At 44.6% G+C, this 19354-nt stretch overlaps 1 protein-coding gene across 20 annotated transcripts in view; it reads right to left on the reverse strand.

The window, feature by feature from the left end:
• Positions 1-5391: 5391 nt before the first annotated feature.
• The window catches only part of FAM120B (family with sequence similarity 120B), a 95004-nt gene continuing 81041 nt past the window's right edge, over positions 5392-19354 (reverse strand). For 9 of the 20 annotated variants that reach the window (XM_053221935.1, XM_053221934.1, XM_027056411.2 and 6 more), the window contains 2 exons: positions 9204-9484; positions 5392-6645 (listed from right to left, as the gene is read on the reverse strand). In XM_053221935.1, the coding sequence (XP_053077910.1) occupies positions 9211-9484 (274 nt within the window). In that variant the 3' untranslated portion in view covers positions 5392-6645; positions 9204-9210. Of the gene's footprint in view, positions 6646-9203; positions 9485-19354 lie in introns of those variants that run through there. The other 11 variants (XR_001430830.3, XR_001430829.3, XR_001430828.3 and 8 more) reach the window with 2 other exon arrangements.

The raw sequence follows: 19354 nt of genomic DNA on the forward strand, positions 1-19354 counted from the left end.
CTGGGCTCCAGGCTCTCGGTACCCACCTTCATTCACTCTCTAACCACCTTCCAGCCGCACAGCTGCCAAACAACCCTGCCCGGGGGTGAGTGCTCCCAAGGGGATGGGTCAGAATGTGCGGTGAACAGGGCAGAAACCGCTGGACCGGGGGGAGGGCATCAGAGCTGATCTGCCGCTTTAACGATGAATTTTTCTTATCTGCATAAATGTCTGAAGCTGGCTACGGTTTTGAATCACCTGCCCCCGAATCCCTCATATTTTAGGTATTTAACTTGACCTTTTTCACAGTGCATCAAAGGTCTGAGTTTGTGCAGTGGACGAAGAGAAAAAAAGAAGTAAAGGAAACATCACCGGATGGCTATCTTCTTGGAAAAAATTAGAAGTTCATTTTATTTTTTATTTCTCTTTTACCGCAAAGGCCCCTTCCTGTTGCTACTTGGTGTCTGCTCTCTCCCCTCCTTGTGCTCTATTCTGGTGCTTTCTCACTCACTCAGAAGCTGGGGCCCTGGGCCACTCCAACCACATCCTGCAGAAGGGGGCTCACCTGCCAGAGGCAGTCTGCACGGAGAGGAGACTCCCAGACGCCTTGCAGACTCAAATCCAAATTGCTAGCTGATGTCACAACTCCAAACATTGTGTTCTAAGTAGACAAGATCTGGAATGACCTAGCAGATGCGGGGCCATGCATGGGTGCGTGCAGACACCTGTCTTCCCTACCCCAGGCTCTCACAGGCAGGTGTCTCCAAAGGGCCCTGTCTTTCCAGCACATGCGCCAGGTTTCTGAGCGAGGTCAGGAACCCACGGGACCATGCTCCTGACGACCACTAGCCTCTTCACTTCCAACTTGGCCCCTCCTGTCGCCATGACAGCCTCTTCCAAACTCCAGTAACGCACAGTCAAACCCAGTCTCTCTGGGCATCAGGGCCTCTGGGAGCAGGTCCCAGGAGCCTCTGCGGACACTGCCCCCCGCTTGGGTTCTTCCTGGAGTGCTGCACTCCACACAGACAGGCTCCCATGAGCGCCGTCCACCTGCCAGGTCACAGCACAGGCCACCTTCTCTCTGTTCAGTTAGGGCCGAACACATCCCGCCCTGCCATTGAGGTGGGTGTGGGGTGCCTCCCAGCACGCTCTGGGTGGCAGGATCGGGTACAGCCACCCCGGGCCCGGCCACTGCAGTCCCCAGCGCAAACGCCACGTCAGGAACGCAGCCATAGAGTTGTCGGCAAACGTGGGGACCCCGCCCTCCTCTGCTCTGTCCTGAAGCTCCTGGTCACCTCTGCCCACTCCCTTCCTTCCTTCTGGTTCCCTAAGGTGTTCCTGAGATCAGGCATTTCGGCCTTACCTCAGAGTGTAAAAGGTGCCTGTGTCCCCTTCCCCTGGGAGTAGGCCAGGCCTTAGGGCTGCAGGGTTTCCAGGCCTATTCACTACTTTGTAAATTTTTATTACAAAATACCGCAAACATACGCAACATGCCTGGGACATCTCTGTGCTGGCTGTCTAGACTCAACAGGCACTAGCTTTCTGCTGTGTTTTTCTGATGCCTTTTTTAAAAGCGTGAACCACAGCTAACCACCCTGCCCAAGTCTCTGCCCCTTGTCCCCTTTCCAGGGGGTCTGAAGTTGTCACTTCAAGGAAAACACTGGACAGCGTTGTTGCCAGTGGGGAGATCCAAGATGTCAAGCAAGAATTAGAACTTGGAATACTTGTATGAGCCACGGAAGGTCCAGGGCTTCTCAATACTGAAGGTCCGCTGATGAAACTGGCGTGGTTAGCAAAAACATCTCTGATCTCCCGTGAGGAGCATTTACAAGACCCACACGGCTCATCTGTATAACCAGTACTGTCCCAGTGACCGAAGCATGTCACAAAACTGTGCAGAGAAAAATCCATTCAGGGAGCAAGACAGACCGACGGACGGACGGCAAGCAGCAAGCAGGCAGCCGCCCACATCCGATGTGCTTTGAGACCCTTCCTCCGTCTGCTGAGTCGAGAGGTGCGTGCAAGGGGAGCATCTAGAAACCTCTGGGAAGGGCCGAAGGGCCTCCTCCCCTTTCATCTGAAGGCCTGTGAGGAGGGGTCTTCAACTGTACTTTAGCCAAAACGATACGCGACCACAGATGACTGCAGAGGCCTGAGGCTCTGCCTGTAATAAAACCAGACATTAAACCCATTTGCCAAAGTGTAAAACAAGGCATTCCTCCAGCTTTTTCCTGGGGCGGGGAGGAGATATAAAAATGTTGGCATATAATCGGTGCACTGTTATTTTTAAATAAATACATATTTAAAACTTCTGTCATTTAAAATTTTCAATACAGTAAAAAGGGCGTCCTCGGTACTAAAGCCAGAAAGAGTGAACTGCTGAATAATGTGGATTCTGGATAAAAAGCCAGTTTCCACGACCATCTAACTTCTGCCCTACACACCTGTCACCATCCACATGACTGAGGAGGTTTGTGGTATAATGATCCGTGTTTCTCTGAGAGGGGAAACCCTTCAGGACCCAAACAAGGAGTCACTGCTGTGACGTCCACACCCACGAGCTCGGGATCCGGGCCCAAGCTCACCCCCACCTGCTGCTGGGCCTCACGGTCGGCCGGCTGAACCTCTGGAGCCGAGGTAAGCTCTCTCAAGTCAGCGTCCAGACTCAGAAAGGTCAAACTGTTGGAAGGAAATGTGCAAAAAAAGAGCGAAGGAAAAAGGTTTCTGAGGATAACAGAGTCTTGACTCTTTGGAAAACCTTTTCAGAACAAGATAAAACTGTAACCCCAACTGGCGCCCACTCCTTCTGGTCACCACTCGGCTGCCACAAGTCTGTCTCCTGGGAACAGCTTCTTTGGGGCCGCTTCCCCCTTCCCAGCGGACTTGCATGTCCCCAATCACACAGTGGCCGGTCCCCTGCTCTGCTGTCCGGGACACGAGCACGGAACCAGCTCAAGAGGGCTCCAAGCTTATTTCTGCGGCTCCTGCTCTCCTACTGTCCCCTCACATGGGACAGGCTTTCATTTTGTTTGGATTGTACATTAAAGGCTGTGGCTTGAAGCATTCAGTAAACAGATCGGTGGCTTCCTTTAACAGACTTTCCCGTAGTTGAAAGCCACAGGGCCCACGACAAGGGAGCATGTGTCTCACACCATCTTACAGGAACTCACAGGTTGAAGGCTAAACGGAGCACGGTGGGCCGACAGGCCCAGAGGCTGAGAGACCATCAAGAACAGAGCTCGGCATGGGGTGCCTGGGTGGCTCAGTCGGTTGAGCGTCCGAGTTCGGCTCAGGTCATGATCTCGCGGTTTGGGAGTTTGGGCCCCGCGTCGGGCTCTGTGCTGACAGCTTGGAGCCTGGAGCGGCTTCGGATTCTGTGTCTCCCTCTCTCTCTGCCCCTCCGCTGCTCATGCTCTGTCTCTGTCTCAAAAATAAAGATAAAAATTAAAAAAAAAAAAAAAAAAAGAACAGAGCTCAGCCAGTTCTGCACCTGGTAAAACGTGTCTCCTACAAAATGAGATGAAAAGACAAGTGCACAGGCAGCCTGTGAGAAAACCTGTTGTCGACCAAACCTTCCTGGAAGACGTTCCTTCCCTGGATGACTGTTCAGTTTGACTGAAAACTATCAATTCAATGGCCCCTAGGAGGGACACGCCATCTGAAGATTAAGGATATATGGACGTATGTGCCTTAATGGACCAACATGCCCTTGGAGGGCCCGTGGGGCTGGGTCACACTTGCCCTCAGCTTCAGTCTCCTGGGGAAATACCAGGCCCACCCAGCCTGGCTGCTGGCACCATGAGGGATCGCCATGACTCATTAGGTGTCCCATGGGGTCTCCTGACCTCGGCCTCCCCAGGCCTTTGAAAGAGGCTTCTGGGGAAACCACAAACAAGTGAAGTTGGTCTGTTTTTGAATGGCTGCTCCTTGGCTTTTTTAAGTTCAGGTGGCTGGTCAAATACAGAAGGTTACAGTTAACTTTCTACTTTTCATCTAACACTTGGCAGAGCTGGCCATAATGAGAGAAATCGGATGCCTGCACTGGCTTTCCCCATGCAGTCTTCTCTCTCAGAACCACAAAGAGCTTGCGAGTAAGGGCTGTCTGCAGGTGGGGGATGCGATGTGCCTAGACCCCTGGCCTCGAGCGGGGACAACAGGGGCACAGGCTACAAGGCCTCAGCCATGGCCAGAGACGGAAAGGGACGTGTAGGCACAGTTCTCTAACGATGTAGGACCTCCCTGCGCACTTGGCTCAAACTGCGATGTCTGTCAGTCGTTGGCGGCTCTCATCACTGCACCACCGCACCCCAGGGTCAAACTGGAGAAGCTGGCCCCCAGTGCTGGGGCCCTTCCTGAAGCTCTACCAAGAGCCCCTGGACAACTGGGGGACGGAAGCCGACGAGGAAGAGGCACGTGTCAGCTTTCACTAGAGTAACGGAGGCTGCTGGTGTGGACGGGCTTCAGGCCCCAGGATGGTCCACTTGGCATCAAACGAGAAGGGATTAGAAACACCAGGGTCCCTGGCCCCTAGGAGGGGAACAAGCCAGGGTCCCCTCTCCCCACACGGAGCTGCAGCTCTCCAAGCAAAGGGGCTTTCTTGCATTTTTAAAAAAACTTTTTATTAAAAAAAACTTTTTTAATGTTTATTTTTGACAGAGAGAGACAGAGCATGAGCAGGGGAGAGGCAGAGAGAGAGGGAGACACGGAATCGGAAGCAGGCTCCAGGCTCTGAGCTGTCAGCACAGAGCTCGACGCGGGGCTCGAACTTACAGACTGAGATCGTGACCTGAGCTGAAGTCGGACGCTCCATCGACTGAGCCACCCAGGAGCCCCAGGGTTTTTTTTTTCCTTTTTGTGACAGTCAGAAGATGCTGCCGCTACCAACTTATTTTTCATCCTAAGTTGTGGCAATGCCTGAAACAGCTCGAAATTTTAAACACAAAGTTCAAAGGATGGGAAAAAAGTGAACGTGTCCAATCCTCTGGGTGCTGAACTCATTAAATCCAACTGGTCAGTACTTTAGAAATAAAAACCCACTTTACCTGAGATACCAAAGTGGTCACCGGCCATGATTATTTCTTTCCCTTTATTTTCAACTACACAACACACAAAGTCATTCTTGGGGCAAAAATTCACGGATATGGCAGACGTCCCTCTTGAAACCTAGTCCCGTGTGCAGGCGAGCACACCAGACGCCACTGTGGGCTCAGCCACACCAGGCACCCCTGCCCGTTCAACGAAGGGGCGCACTCACAGGGTTCCCGTCATGGGCACCCTCAGTCCCCTGCCTCTGCCTTCCGCTGGCGTCTATGCCTCCCGTGGACGCTAGCACGGCAGCTCCAGAGATGAGGGCTCTGGCCGCCGGCCCCCCCGGGGAGCGGCTAGGGGACTGTGGTAACAACGCTACTTGACTCAGAATCTAGTTTCAGTTTATTTAAATGACGTGTTGGAATGAAAGCTGCATTAAGAAAGAGCTCTGAGCATTAAGGACCCTGATGCATGTTTGCACATATTTAAACAACATGAGAATAACAATTAATAGATTGACTCAGGAATCGCCACTTTCTTTTTCCTCTCACGGGTGTACAGACTTACATTTGAGAAGGGGGCGGTACAGAGCCCATAGGAGACCTGGCCAGACTATGTCCGGTGCCCAAGGCCTTTCTAGCTGTAGAACTTCGACAACAGGGCCAAATGAGAACCGGGACGAAGAAGTGGGTCTTCACTTGCTGTAACAGCAGACTAACCACTGGTAACTGGTAGAGCGAAATGCGTATTACAGATCAGCGTCACAACACAAAGGAGAACTGATGAGCCCAACCAACCACACCATCCCTACCGCTGCTGAACCAAGCATGTGAGACGGGGCCCCACGTCCCAGTCCCGTGGGAGCCGCTGGGCTCCCTGTGCTGCCTGTTCTCAGATGTGTCCTTCACATGAGGGTGGTCCGGCCATATTACCTGGAACACAATGGTAACCACAAAACAGTCTTTCCCACTCCCCAACTGAGCACTCTTGAAGTGACCACAGAGACCTCAGCTGTGCCGTGAGGACCACAGCGAACTTTCACAAGGGCCTGCACATCCCAGGCCCAGGCCAACCACTCAGGAAGAAACTTGCGACTGCACGTGTAACCCAAGCACAAGGGACTCAAGGGCGGCTGCCCGAAGCTACGCGGTCCTTTCCGGGTTGGCTTCCCTGTCTTGGGAGATGCTGTGGCCCATGCTGTGCAGATTCACGCAGAGCAGGGCCTCAATGACACAGGCATTCATCGTTTCTCCGTTCTCCCCACGAAGGTCTGTACATTTACAAGCTGTCAGAGACTACAGGGCATCTCCGCACTTGGGGTGGAGCCACAGCAAAGCTTCTGGGAGGCAGCAGGCAGTTCTTCACACGCCCTCAGCTCCGCCTGGCCGCCTGGTGCCACGTAAACGGCACAGTAGAGTGGAGTTAAAAACACATACCACGTTCAGGTCACCTCACTCAACATGTCTGTACTGTGTGCCTGTAATGGGTGAAATACAGCAATCTCGTTCTAGGTCTTGGCTGTAGGTAAGCAAGATGTACTGTACTGGCTTTATGCTCAATGTCTACGTTTACAATGATTCCTTCTTCACCTGCAAGCGGGTCTGTCCTCTTCCAGCTGGTGGGCGTCAGTTGGACCACCTGAAACACAAGTGACTGCATGAGCCTCCCTGATGAGTGCGTCCTGCAAGCTGGCCGCAGGGAGGAGGTGCCCAGGGCCCACAGCTGGCAGGCCTGGCCAGAGCCAGTGGGTGTGCGTGTCTGCGCATGTGCACGGCACATCCACTGGGGTGTGTGTGTCCACACGTGTGGGGCATGTGCACCGGGGTATGCATGTCTGCACGCATGTGGTATATCCACTGGAGCGAGCGTGTCTGCGCGTGTGCACGGCATATCCACTGGGGTGTGTGTGTCCGCACATGTGTGGGGCATATGCACCGGGGTATGCGTGTCTGCACATGTGTGTGGTGTATCCACTGGAGTGTGCATGTCTGCGTGTGTGCACAACGGATGCACCAGGGTGTGTCTGCGCGTGTGCATGGCATATCCACTGGGGTGTGCGTGTCTGCATGTGTGTGGGGCGTATGCACCGGGGTGTGCATGTTTGCACGTGTGCACAGCACACGCACTGGGGTTGCGTGCCTGCATGTATGCACGGGATATCCACTGGGGTGCGCATGTCCACACATGTGTGTGGCACATCCACTGGGGTGTGCGTGTCTGTGCGTGTGCACAGCGTATGCACCAGGGTGTGCGTGTCTGCACATGTGTGGGGCTTATGCACCGGGGTGTGCGTCTGCGCGTGTGCAGGGCGTATGCACCGGGGCGTGCGTGTCTGTGCGTGTGTGCAGCATATCCACGGGGGTGTGCGTGTCTGTGCGTGTGTGTGGTGTATCCCTGGGTCTGGGAGAGGAGACAATGTTTCACGTAAGCATGTCCTGCCCGATTCCAGAATGGGTTGAGGGCACACCCTTACTGAATGGAGAATGGTGGCCATCACTGTTGACTTCCGAATTGTTAATACCAAAGGTCACCGTTTCAACCAGATACTTAGTCCTGATGTCACCTATTGAGTGCTTACTGAGTGCTGACCCATGTAGCCCTCAGTGCTGGCACCCTCCGTACTCTGGAGATCATTCCTACCTCTACAACACTGGAAACTGCCCACCACTCTTCTGAAATGCCGTCCCCCCCAGGTCCCAGGGCACCGTGTTACTTGGTCTTTCCAGACCCCTAGAGAGGAACTTGCATAGGCCTCCCCCACTTTCCCACAGGTCTGCAGGTGCTGGTGCCCAGGACTTGGGAGACAAATGTAATGCCTAGGTCTCTATGATGTGCTGAGTAATGCTGGCCCTGCCGAATCCCTCTCCGGTCACCCCCCGGATGCCTCCTCTGACAGAAGCTCACTGCTGCGGATGCAACAGAGGACATGCTCACTGTGGGTTTGCACATTGCAAGATGCATGTGAGCATATGCACCCTCCCACTGAATCCTGGGGGCAGGGGTGACATCACCCTCACTAGGAAGCGAGGAGTGGAGAGGCCAGGTGTGCCGTCCAAGGCCATACACACAGCAGGCCACAGAGCAGAAACTGAACCGGTCTTCTCTGCTCCAAAGTCAACCACAGCCAGCAGGGGCACCGCAATCACAATGGACCCAAAAGTTAAAGCTTGTCTACACTCACTCTCCTTCCCTTGTATTTCCTACCCAAGTTAATAGCACTGAAATCTGAACTCAATGCAAGTCAGGGACCTGAGGATCATTCTAGGGCCCTTCTCTACTGTTTCCCCTCACCCCAGTTACAAATGGTCCCCCAGGACTTCCTCAGATTTTTGTAATTACGTCATTCCCTTGGTGTCTCCAGGAAGAGCAGGAAGGCTCTTCCTATGACCTGAGGTAAGAGTCAAGGATTTCAGCATCAGGACCTCCCCAAGGATCCCGTGGCTGAAAGCCTCACCTGGGGTACTGGCTTCCCATCACTTTTACAATGCCTGACTCTGCAACACAATCTGCCCTGAAGAATTACCAGCCACGTGAGAACAAAAATCTGAAGTAGGAGCGCCTGGGTGGCTCAGTTGGTTGAGCGTCCAGCTTCGGCTCAGGTCACGATATCCTGGTCCATTGGTTCCAGCCCCATATCGGGCCCTGTGCTGACAGCTCAGAGCCTGGAGCCTGGAGCCTGCTTCAGATTCTCTGTCTCGCTTTCTCTTGCCCCTCCCCAGCTTGCGCTCTGTCTCTGTCTCTCTCAAAAATAAACAAACATTAAAAAAAATTTTTTTATTCTAAAATAAAAACAAAGACCAAAAGAAACATATAGAAAGAGAAACAGAAGAAGATTCTATGAAGGAAGAAGGAAAAAACAAAATAAAACACAACTATTGGTGTAATTTACTCAGATGCAAAAGAAATGTTGCAGCCACGAAACAGAAGAGTATGCTATGAAAAAGAGACATTCCGAGCTCTCAGAATTTACAAACAGCACAATTAAAGATCAGAAAGAATGGGAGACAAATGTAAATGTAATCTCCCACAAAGCAGAGCAAAAGACCAAGATACGAGGAGAGAAAATACAGGACAATTACAGGGCTGGAATATAGTGTCTAACCTCTGAGACAAGTAACAGAGAGCAGAGAGAATGGAAGGAAGGACATCACGAGAGAAATCATTGGAAGAAGGTTCCAGATCTGAAAGACGCGGACCAGCTTCTCACTGCCATCCGCGAGGCGGCTGGCCGGGTGTGTTGGAGACAGGAAGGCTGCTGGCTTGGGCTGCCTTCCGTGGCATTCCCCATCGCACTCCACGCGGGGGCTCTCCTGGAGTCCAGGTGTCCAGAGGCTGGGCCGTGGGGACAGCAGCCAAGCCTGAGGCTGCTCCTAGGACTTGCCCCACCGACTTCTCGGGGGTGCAGCCTGTCCGCAGAGCTGCCAAGTAAGGAGCCATTTCTCTGCCGATGGACACTGGGGTTGTTCCCATCTGTTGACTGATGTGGATAATGATGTTATGAACATCATGGCTGCACCATTTCACATTCCCTCCGGCAGCGCATGGGGGTCAGGTTTCTCCACATGCTTGTCAATACTTAGTATTTTCTGTTTAGTAGTAGTAGTATCATCCTAGTAGGTGTGAAGCGGTACCTTGCAGTTTTGACTTGTGTTTCCTGTGACAAATGATGCAGAGCATCCTTTGATGAGCTTCCTGGCCATTTACACATCTTCTTCACAGAAAAGTCTATTCACACCTGGGTGGCTCAGTTGGTTAAGCATGTGACTTCAGCCCAGGTCACGGTGTCACAGTTTGGGGGTTCAAGCCCCACAGCGGCTTGCTGCTGTCAGTACACAGCCTGCTTGGGATCCTCTGTCCCTTGCTCTCTGCCGTTCCCCTGCTCACGTGTGCTCTCTCTCAAAAAATAAATTTTCTTTTTAAAAAAGAAAAATCTATTCAAGCCCTGTTACCTTTTCGTTGTCAAGTTATGGAGGTTTTATACATACACATATTTTGGATATTAATCCCTTATCAGAAACACAGCATTTTCTCTTTCAGTATATTGTCTTTTCACTTCTTTAGGATTTATTTTTGGGAGAGAGAGAGGGAGAGAGAGAGAGAGAGAGAGAGAGAGAGAGAGAGAGAGAGAGAGAGAGAGAGAATCTGAAGCAGGTTCTAGGCTCCAAGTTGCCAGCACAGAGCCCAACGTGGGGCTTGAACCCATGAACTATGAGGTCATGACCTGAGCCGAAGTTGGTCGCTCAACCAACTGAGCCACCCGGGTGCCCCTTCACTTTTTTTTTTTTAACTTTTATTCATTTTTTGATAGAGACCGAGTGTGAGCGGGGAAGGGGCAGACAGAGGGAGACACAGAATCTGAAGCAGGCTCCAGGCTCCGAGCTGTCAGCAGAGCCCGACATGGGGCTCGAACTCACGGACTGTGAGATCATAACCTGAGCTGAAGTTGGATGCCCAACCGACTGAACCACCCAGGCGCCCCTCACTTTTTTAATATTATTTTTTATTGTACCGAATTTTTAAATTCTGATAAAATCTAATTTATCTATTTTTTCTTTTGTTGCCTATGCTTTTGGTGTCATACCCGTGAGGTCTTTGCCAAAGCCAATTCCATGAAAATTTTCTCAATGCTTTATTTAAAGAGTTTTAGGGGCACCTGGGTGGCTTAGGTCATGATCTCACGGTTTATAGGATCAGCCCCACACTGGGCTCTGCTCCTGACAGTACAGAGACTGCTTGGGGGTTTCTCTCTCTCCCTCTCTCTGCCCCTCCCTGGTGCTCTCTCTCTCCAAATTAATAAACATTTAAAAAAATAGAGAGAGTTTTATATTACAGCCCTTGAGTCTAGGTCTTCGACCCAGTTTGAGTTAATTTTGGTATATGGTGTGAGGTAAGGGGTCTAATTTCATTCTTTTGCATGGGATATCCAATTTTCCCACACTATTAAATATTTTGAATGAATGAATAAATAAACTGCTTTCTTAATTTCCTTTCCTGATTACTCACTGCTGGTGTTAGAAACACAATGGATTTTTGTCTGTTGACTTATTAAATTCTGCAGCTTTGGTGAATTTATTAGCTTTGGTAGCTTTCCTGTGGAATGTTTGGATTTTCTATACGTAAGCTCATGACATGTATGGCTAGAGACAGCTTTACATCTTCCTTTTCATTTTGGATGCTTTTATTTTTTTCTTATCTAACTGCTCTAGCTAGAATGCCAGTACAAGGCTGAACAGTAGTGGTGAAAGTGGGCACCTTGTTCCTGACCTTAAGGGGGAAGCTTCTCACCTTTCACCATTGAATATGATATTAACTATGGGTTTTTCATAAATACCTTTTATCAGGGTGAGGTATTTTACCTCTATTCCTAGTCTTCTGAGAGTTTTTGATATTTATCAACTTTATTTTAATTAAAAAATTTTTAAATGTTTATTTTTGAGAAAGAGAGAGTGTGCACATGGGGGAGGGGTAGAGAGACAGGGAGAGGGGCAGAGAATCCGAAGCAGGACCTGTGCTGTCAGTGCAAAGCCTGATGTGGGGCTTGAACTCATGAACCATGAGATCATGAGCTGAACTGAAGTCAGATGCTCAACCAACTGAGCCATCCAGGCACCTATGAGGGTTTTTATTATGAAAGGATGTTGGATTTTGTCAAATGTCTTTTTTAATGCATCGAATGTGACTGCCGTCTTCATTTTAATAATGTGGTATATTACACCTATTTTATATTGAATAACCCTTTCATTCCCGGAATAAATCCCACTTGGTCACTGTGAATAATCTTTTTAATATTCTATCAGATTCAACTTATTAATATTTTGTTGAAGATTTTTGCATTTATATTCACAAACTATATTGGTTTCTAATTTTCTTTTCTTGTAAAGTTCTTATCCGGCTTAGGTATCAGGGAAATTTTGGTCTCATTGAGTAAGTGTTTGGTCTTTAAAAAAAATTTTTTTGGACAGTTTGAGAAGGATTGGTGTCAGTTCTTTTTTAAATGCTTGGTAGAACTCAGAGAAGCAATCCGGTCCAGGACTTTTCTTTGTTGGAGATTTCTAATTACTAATTCAATCGTGTTACTTATTAAAGTCTATTGAGATTTTCTATTTTTTCTTCAGTCCGTTTAGGTGATTTATTAAGTTTTAAGGAATGTGCCCATTTTTCCTAGACTGGCATATAATTTTTCATACCATGCTCTTAAAATCATTATCTTTGTCATGTCAGTTGCAGTGTCCTCACTTCCATTTCTGATTTTATTTCTATCTTCCGTTTTCATCTAAAGATTTCTCAATTTCCCTACCTTTTTAAAGAACCAATTCTAGATTTCACTGATTTTTCTCTATTGTTTTTCTATTCTGCATTTTGTATATCTCCACTTTAATCTTTATTATTTCTTTCCTTTGGTAGCCTTGGGTTTAGTTTGCTTTTTCTTTTTATAGTTCCTCAAGATGAAATACAGTCTACTGACTTGAGATCCTTTTTCCTTTTAAAATGTAGGTGTTCATAGCTACACATTTCTCTCCAAGCACTGCTCTTGGTGAACCCCATGAGTTTAGTATTTTGTGTTTTCATTTTCATTTGTGTCTAAGTATTTTCTGCTTTTCCTTGTGATTTCTTCTATGACCCATTGGTTGTTTAGTAGTATGCTGTTTAATTTTCAATTTTATGAATTTTCCAGTTTTCCTTCTGTTGTTGATTTCTAACTTCCTCTCACTGTGTATCAAAGAGACATGCTTTGTGGCTAATATAAGGCCTAACCTGAAGAGTGTTCCAGATGTCAGTTAGGTCCAGTTGGTTTATCATGTCGTCTAATTCCTTTATTTCCTCCCTTACTTTCTGTCTGCTGTTCTATTATTAAAAGTGGAGTATTAAAGTCTCTATTATTATTGAATTATTTCTTTCAACTGTCAATTTTTGTTTCATACATTTTGAGTGTCTGTAATTTGGTAAGCAAACATTTGTAATTGTTTTATCTTCCTGGTGTATTGAAACTTTTTTTGAACTATAGTTGACACACAACAACTCATTAGTTTCAGGTGTACAACATAGTAATTTGACAAGTTTATATATTATACTACAAATGTTGCTTCCATCTGTCACCATATACACTATTACAATACCATTGACTATATTCCCATTACTGTGCCTTTCATCCCGTGACTTATTCATGCCATAACTGGCAGTTTGTAACGTCCACTCCCCTTCACCCACTTTGCTCATCCCCCTATCCCTTGCCCTTCTGGCAACCACCAGTTTGTTCTTTGCTTATGGGTCTGTTTCTGTTTTGTTTTTTGTTGTTGTCGTTGTTCGTTTGTTTTTTAGATTTCACTTATGAGTGAAATCTTACGGTATTTGTCTTTTTCTGTCTCACTTAATTTCAGTTACCATAATACCCTATAGGTCCATCCATGTTGTTGCAAATGGAAAGAACTCATTTTTTATGGCTGAGTAATATTCCATTGTGTATACGTACTATATCTTCTTTATCCAATCATCTATAGAGGGACGCTTGGGTTGCTTCCATAATTTAGCTATTGTACATACTGCAATGAACAAGGGGATGCATATATCTTTTTCAAACAGTGTTTTGTTTTCTTTGGGTAAATAGCCAGTAATAGAATTACTGGATCATATGATATTTCTAATTTTTTTGAGGAACCTCTATAGTATTTTCCACAGTGGTTGCACCAATTTACATTCCCACCAATGGTGCACAAGGGTTCCTTTGAATCCATCTTTGTCGACACATTATTTCCTTTGATTTTACCCATTCTAACAGAGGTAAGGCGATACCTCATTATGGTCCTGACTGCATTTTCCAGATGATTCGTGATGTTGAGCATCTTTTCATGTGTCTGCTGGCCATCTGCATGTCTTTGGGAAAATGTTCAAGTCCTCTGCCCATTTCTAAATTTTATTATTTGTTTTTATGGTGTTGAGTTTTAGAAGTTCTTTACATATTTTGGATATTAACACTTTATCAGATATATCATTTGCAAATATCTTCTACTCGGTAGGTTGTCTTTTTGTTTTGTTGATGGCTTCCTTCACTGTATAAAAAACTTTTTATTTCGGTGTAGTCCCAATTGTTTATTTTTGCTTTTATTTCCCTTGCCTGAGGAGACCTATCTATTACTGTCTTGGTTTTCTTCTACAAGGTTTGGTTTCAGGTCTCACACTGGTGTCTTTAATCTATTTTCAGTTTATTTTTGTGTGTGGTGTAAGACAGCGGTCCAGTTTCATTCTCTTGCAAGTGGCTGTCCAGTTTTCCCAACACCATTTATGGAAGAGACTGTCTTATTCCCATTGTACATTTTTGCCTCTTTTGTCATAGCTTAACTGACCATGTAAGTGTGCATTTGGGCTATTTTGATCCACTGATCCATGTCTGTTTGTCACATACACATATTTGACACATATGTGTCAGTACCATACTGTTCTGATTATAGCTTTGTAGTATATCTGGAAATCTGGGATTGTGAAACCCAACACTGTTCTTTCTCAGGATTGCTTTGGCTATCCAGGGTCTTTTGTGGTTCCATATAAATTTTAGTACTATTCATGCTAAATATGTAAAAAATGCTATTGGTACTTTGATAGGGATTGCACTGAATCTGTGGATTGCTTTGGATAGTATGGACATTTTAACAATATTAATTCTTCCAATCCCTGAGTATGATGTATTGTTCCATTTGTTTTTGTACATTGTATCTTTTGTACATTGTACATTTATACATTGGTACATTGTACATTTGTACATTGTACATTTGTTCCATTGTATCTTCTTCAATTTCTTTCATCAATGTTTTATAGTTTTCAGAGTATAGGTCTTTCATCCCCTTCATTAAAACCATTTATTCCTAGATATTTTATTCTTTTTGGTGCAATTGTAAATGGAATTTTTTTTAATTTCTTTCTATTTCATTATTAGTGTATAGAAATGCAACAGAATTTTGTGTATTAATTTTGTATCCTGCAACTTACTGCATTTGTTAGTTCTAATAGTTTTTTGGTGGAGTCTTTGGGGTTCTGTGTGTATAATACGTGATTTGCAAATAATGGCAGTTTTACTTCTTCCTTATCAAAGTGGATGCCTTTTATTTCTTTTTGTTGTCTGATTGCTGTGGCTAGGACTTCCAGTACTTTGTTGAATAAAAGTTGCAAGTGTGTACATCCTTGTCTTGTTCTTGATCTTAGCAGAAAAGCTCTTTCACCACTGAGTATGATGTTATTAGCAATAGGTTTGTCACATATGACCTTTATTATGTTGATGTTCCCTCTAAGCCCACTTTGTTGAGTTTTTATCATGAACAGATGCTGAATTTTGTCAAATGCTTTTTCTGCATCTAGTGAGAAGATCATGTAATTTTTGTTTTTTTATTTTGTTAATGTTGTGCATTGTGTTTACTGGTTTGCAGATATTGAACCATCCTTCCATCCCCAGAATAAATCTCACTAGATTGGAGTGAATGATCCTTTAATATATTGTTGAATTCAGTTTGCTACTATCTTGTTGAGAATTTTTGCATCTATGTTCATCAGGGATACTGGACTATGATTTTCTCCTACTATAATATTTTTGGTTTCTATATAAGGGCAATGCTGGACTCACAGAATGTATCTGGAAGCTTTTCTCTCTCTTCTATTTTGAATAGTTTGAGAAGAATATGTATTAACTCCTCTTTAAATGACTGATAGAGGGATACCTAGGTGGCTTGGTCAGTTAAGTGTCTGACTCTTGATTTCGGCTTAGGTCATAATCTCACAGTTTGTGAGTTCAAGTCCTGTGTTGGGCTCTGAACTGACAGTGTGGAGCCTGCTTGGGATTCTCTCTCTCCTCCTCTCTCTATGCTCTCTCTCTCTCCCAAAATAAGTAAATATACTTTAAAAAAGTGACTGGTAGAATTCATCTGGTCCTGGACTATTGCTTAATGGAAGTTGTTTGATTACCAATTCAATCTCATTACTAGTAATTGGTCTGTTCAGATTTTCTATTTCTTCCTGATTCAATGTGGAAGACTCTATGTTTCTAGGAATTTATCCATTTCTTCTAGGTTGTCCAATTTGTTGGGATGTGATTTTTCGTAGGATTCTCTTATAATTCTTTTTATTTCCATGGTGTTGGTTATTTTTTTTTAATCTTTATTTATTTGAGAGAGAAAGACAGAGCCTGAGTGGAGAGCAGCAGACAGAGAAGGAGACAGAATCTGAAACAGGCTCCAGGCTCTGAGCTGTCAGCACAGAGCCTGATGTGGGGCTCAAACTCACAAACCATGAGATCATGACCTAAGCTGAAGTCAGATGCTTAACCCATTGAGTCACCCAGGCGTCCCCCATGGTGTCAGTTATTTATTTGTTTCTTTATTTTGAGAGAGAGAAAGAGAGAGAGAGAGAGAGAGCACAAGTGTGATCAGGGCAGGAACAGAGTGAAAGATAGAGAATCCCACGAAAGCTCTGTGCTGTCAGCATGGAGCCCAACGCAGGGCTCGACCTCACAAACTGTGAGATCATGACTTGAACTGAAATCGAGTTGGACACTTAATTGGCTGAGCCACCAGGTGCCCCTCCATTTTTAATTTTTGAGCAACTGCCATACTGTGTTCCGCAGTGGCTGTATCAATTTTTGACATTCCATCAATGGTGCACAAGTGTTTCTTTTTCTCCACATCCTCGCCAACACTTGTCTCTTGTCTTTTTGATGATGGCCATTCTAACAGGTATGAGGTAATAGCTCACTGTGGTTTTGATTAGCATTTCCCTGATGATTAGAAATGTTGAGCATCTTTTCATGTACCTGTTGGCCACCTGTATGTCTTCTTTGGAGAAATGTCTATTCATTTCCTTTGCCCCTTTTTCGATTGGGTTATCTGGGGTTTTTTGGGGGTTGTTTTTTGTTTTGTTTTTACTCTTGAGTTATAATAGTTCTTTATATATTTAGATGTTAACCTCTTATCAGATATATGGTTCACAAATATTTTCTCCCATTCTATAGGTTGCCTCTTCACTTTGATCAGAATGTTTCCTTTGCTGTGCAGGAGCTTTTTAGTTTGATGCAGTACCACTGTTTATTTTGCTTTTGTTGTCTGTGCTTTGGTGTCATATCCAAAATATTTACAAGACCAATGTCAAGGAGGTTATTCCCTATATTTTCTTCCGGGAGTTTTCCAATTTTAGATCTTATGTTTAAGTCTTTAATCCATTTTTATGTAAGTTAAGGCTCTAATTTCATTCTTACACATGTGGATATTCAGTTTTCCTAATATAAATTATTAAAGACACTGTCCTTTTTCCATTGTGTGTTCTCGGAGCCACTTTGAAGATTAGTTGACCATACATATGAGGCTCTCTATTCTGTTCCATTGAGCTCTGAGCCTATTTTTATGTAAATACCACACTATTTTGATTAGTTTGGCTTTGTAATACAGTTTGACATCAAGAAATGTGACACCTCTAGCTTGGTTATTCTTTCTCAAGATTGCTTTAGGTATTTGGGGTATTTTGTGGTTCCATACAAATTTTAGGATTATTTGTTTTATTTTTGGGAAACTGCCATTGAAATTTTAATAGGGATTACACTGAACCTGTGGATTGTTTTGGGTAGTGTAGACATTTTAACAATATTAATTCTTCTGATCCATGAACCCAAGATATCTTTGCATTTATTTGTGTCTTCAATTTTTTTCATCAGTGTTTTGTACTTTATATTATACAGATCTTTCACCTCCTTGGTTAAATTTATTTCTAAGTATTTCATTCTTTTTGATGCCACCGTAATTAGATTTTCTTAATTTCCCTTTTGAATAATCTATTGTTAGCATATAGAAATGTTATATTGATCTTGTGTCCTGCAACTTTACTGGATTCATTCAAAGTTCTAACAGTTTTTGGATAAGTCTTTAGGGTGTTCTACATATGCAATCATGTCATCAAGCAGATCTTACTTCCTTTATTTCTTTTTCTTGCCTAATTGCTCTGGCTAGAATTTTTAGTACTATGCTGCAGAGAAGTGGTGAGAGTGGACATCCTGCTCTTATTCCTGATCTTAGAGAAAGATGTCACTATTGAATATGATGCTAGCTATGGGTTGGTTGGCCTTCATTAAGTTGAGGTACGTTCCTTCTATACCTACTTTGTTGAGAGCTTTTACCATGAAAGGATGATACAGTTTGCAAACATATGAAGAAAATATTAACACAACTGAAGGGAAAAATAGATAGCAATATAATAACAGGAGGGGACTCTAATATCCCACTTTCAACAGTGAGTATGTCACCTAAACAGCAAATCAATAAAGAAACATTGGACTTGAACGACACTTTAGACCAGATGACCCTGACAGACATCTACAAAACAGAAGAATACACACTATTCTCAAGCACACACAGAATATTCCTCAGGCTAGATCATAGATTAGGCCATGAAACAAGTCTTAAAAACTTAACAAGATCGAAATTATATTAAGTATATTTTCTGATCACGATGGTGTGAAACTAGAAACCAATAAGAGGAGGAAAGCTGGAAAATTCACAGATCTGTGGAAATTAAACAACACATTCTTGAACAACCAACAGGTAGGTCAAGAAGAAATCAAAAGGTATCTTGAGACAAACAAAAACAGAAATCCAAAATACAAAAACTAGTGGGAAACAAAACTAATAGGATGCAACCAAAGCAGTTCTGAGAGGGATATTTATAGTAATAAATGCCTACTACATTAGAAAAAAGAAACACCTCAATTCAACAACCTAACTTTAGACCTCAAGAAACTAGAAAAAAAAAATACTAAGCCCAAAGACAGCAGAAAGAACAAAGATTAAAAGAAAAATAATAAATGGGACAAGAAAGACAATGAAAAAGATAAATATAACTAAATTGGTTTTTTGAAAAGATAAACAAAACTGACAAACCTTTAGCTAGACTGAGAAGAGAAAAAGATCACTCAAGGAGAAATGACAACGGATACTACAGATGTGACTACTATGAACAATTATATGCCAACAGCTAGACAACCTGGAAGAAACAAATGAATTCCTAGAAACATACAACCTATAAAGACTGAATCATGATCAGACAGATAATCTGAACAGACTAATCAATGAGAAAGGAGACTGAATCAGTAATTAAAAAGCTCCCAACAAAGGAAAGTCCAGGACCAGGCTTTCCTGGTGAATTCTACCAAACATTGAAAGAAGAATTAATGTCAATTTTTCTCAAACTCTTCCAAAAAACTGAAAGAGAAGGAAAACTTCCAAACTCATTTTACGAAGCCATGATACCCTGATATCAAAACCAGACAAGGACACTATAAGAAAACTATAGGCCAATAGCCCTGATAAACAAGGATGCAGAA

This window comes from Acinonyx jubatus, chromosome B2 (assembly GCF_027475565.1).
Source record: "Acinonyx jubatus isolate Ajub_Pintada_27869175 chromosome B2, VMU_Ajub_asm_v1.0, whole genome shotgun sequence".
NCBI classification, from domain to species: Eukaryota; Metazoa; Chordata; class Mammalia; order Carnivora; family Felidae; genus Acinonyx; species Acinonyx jubatus.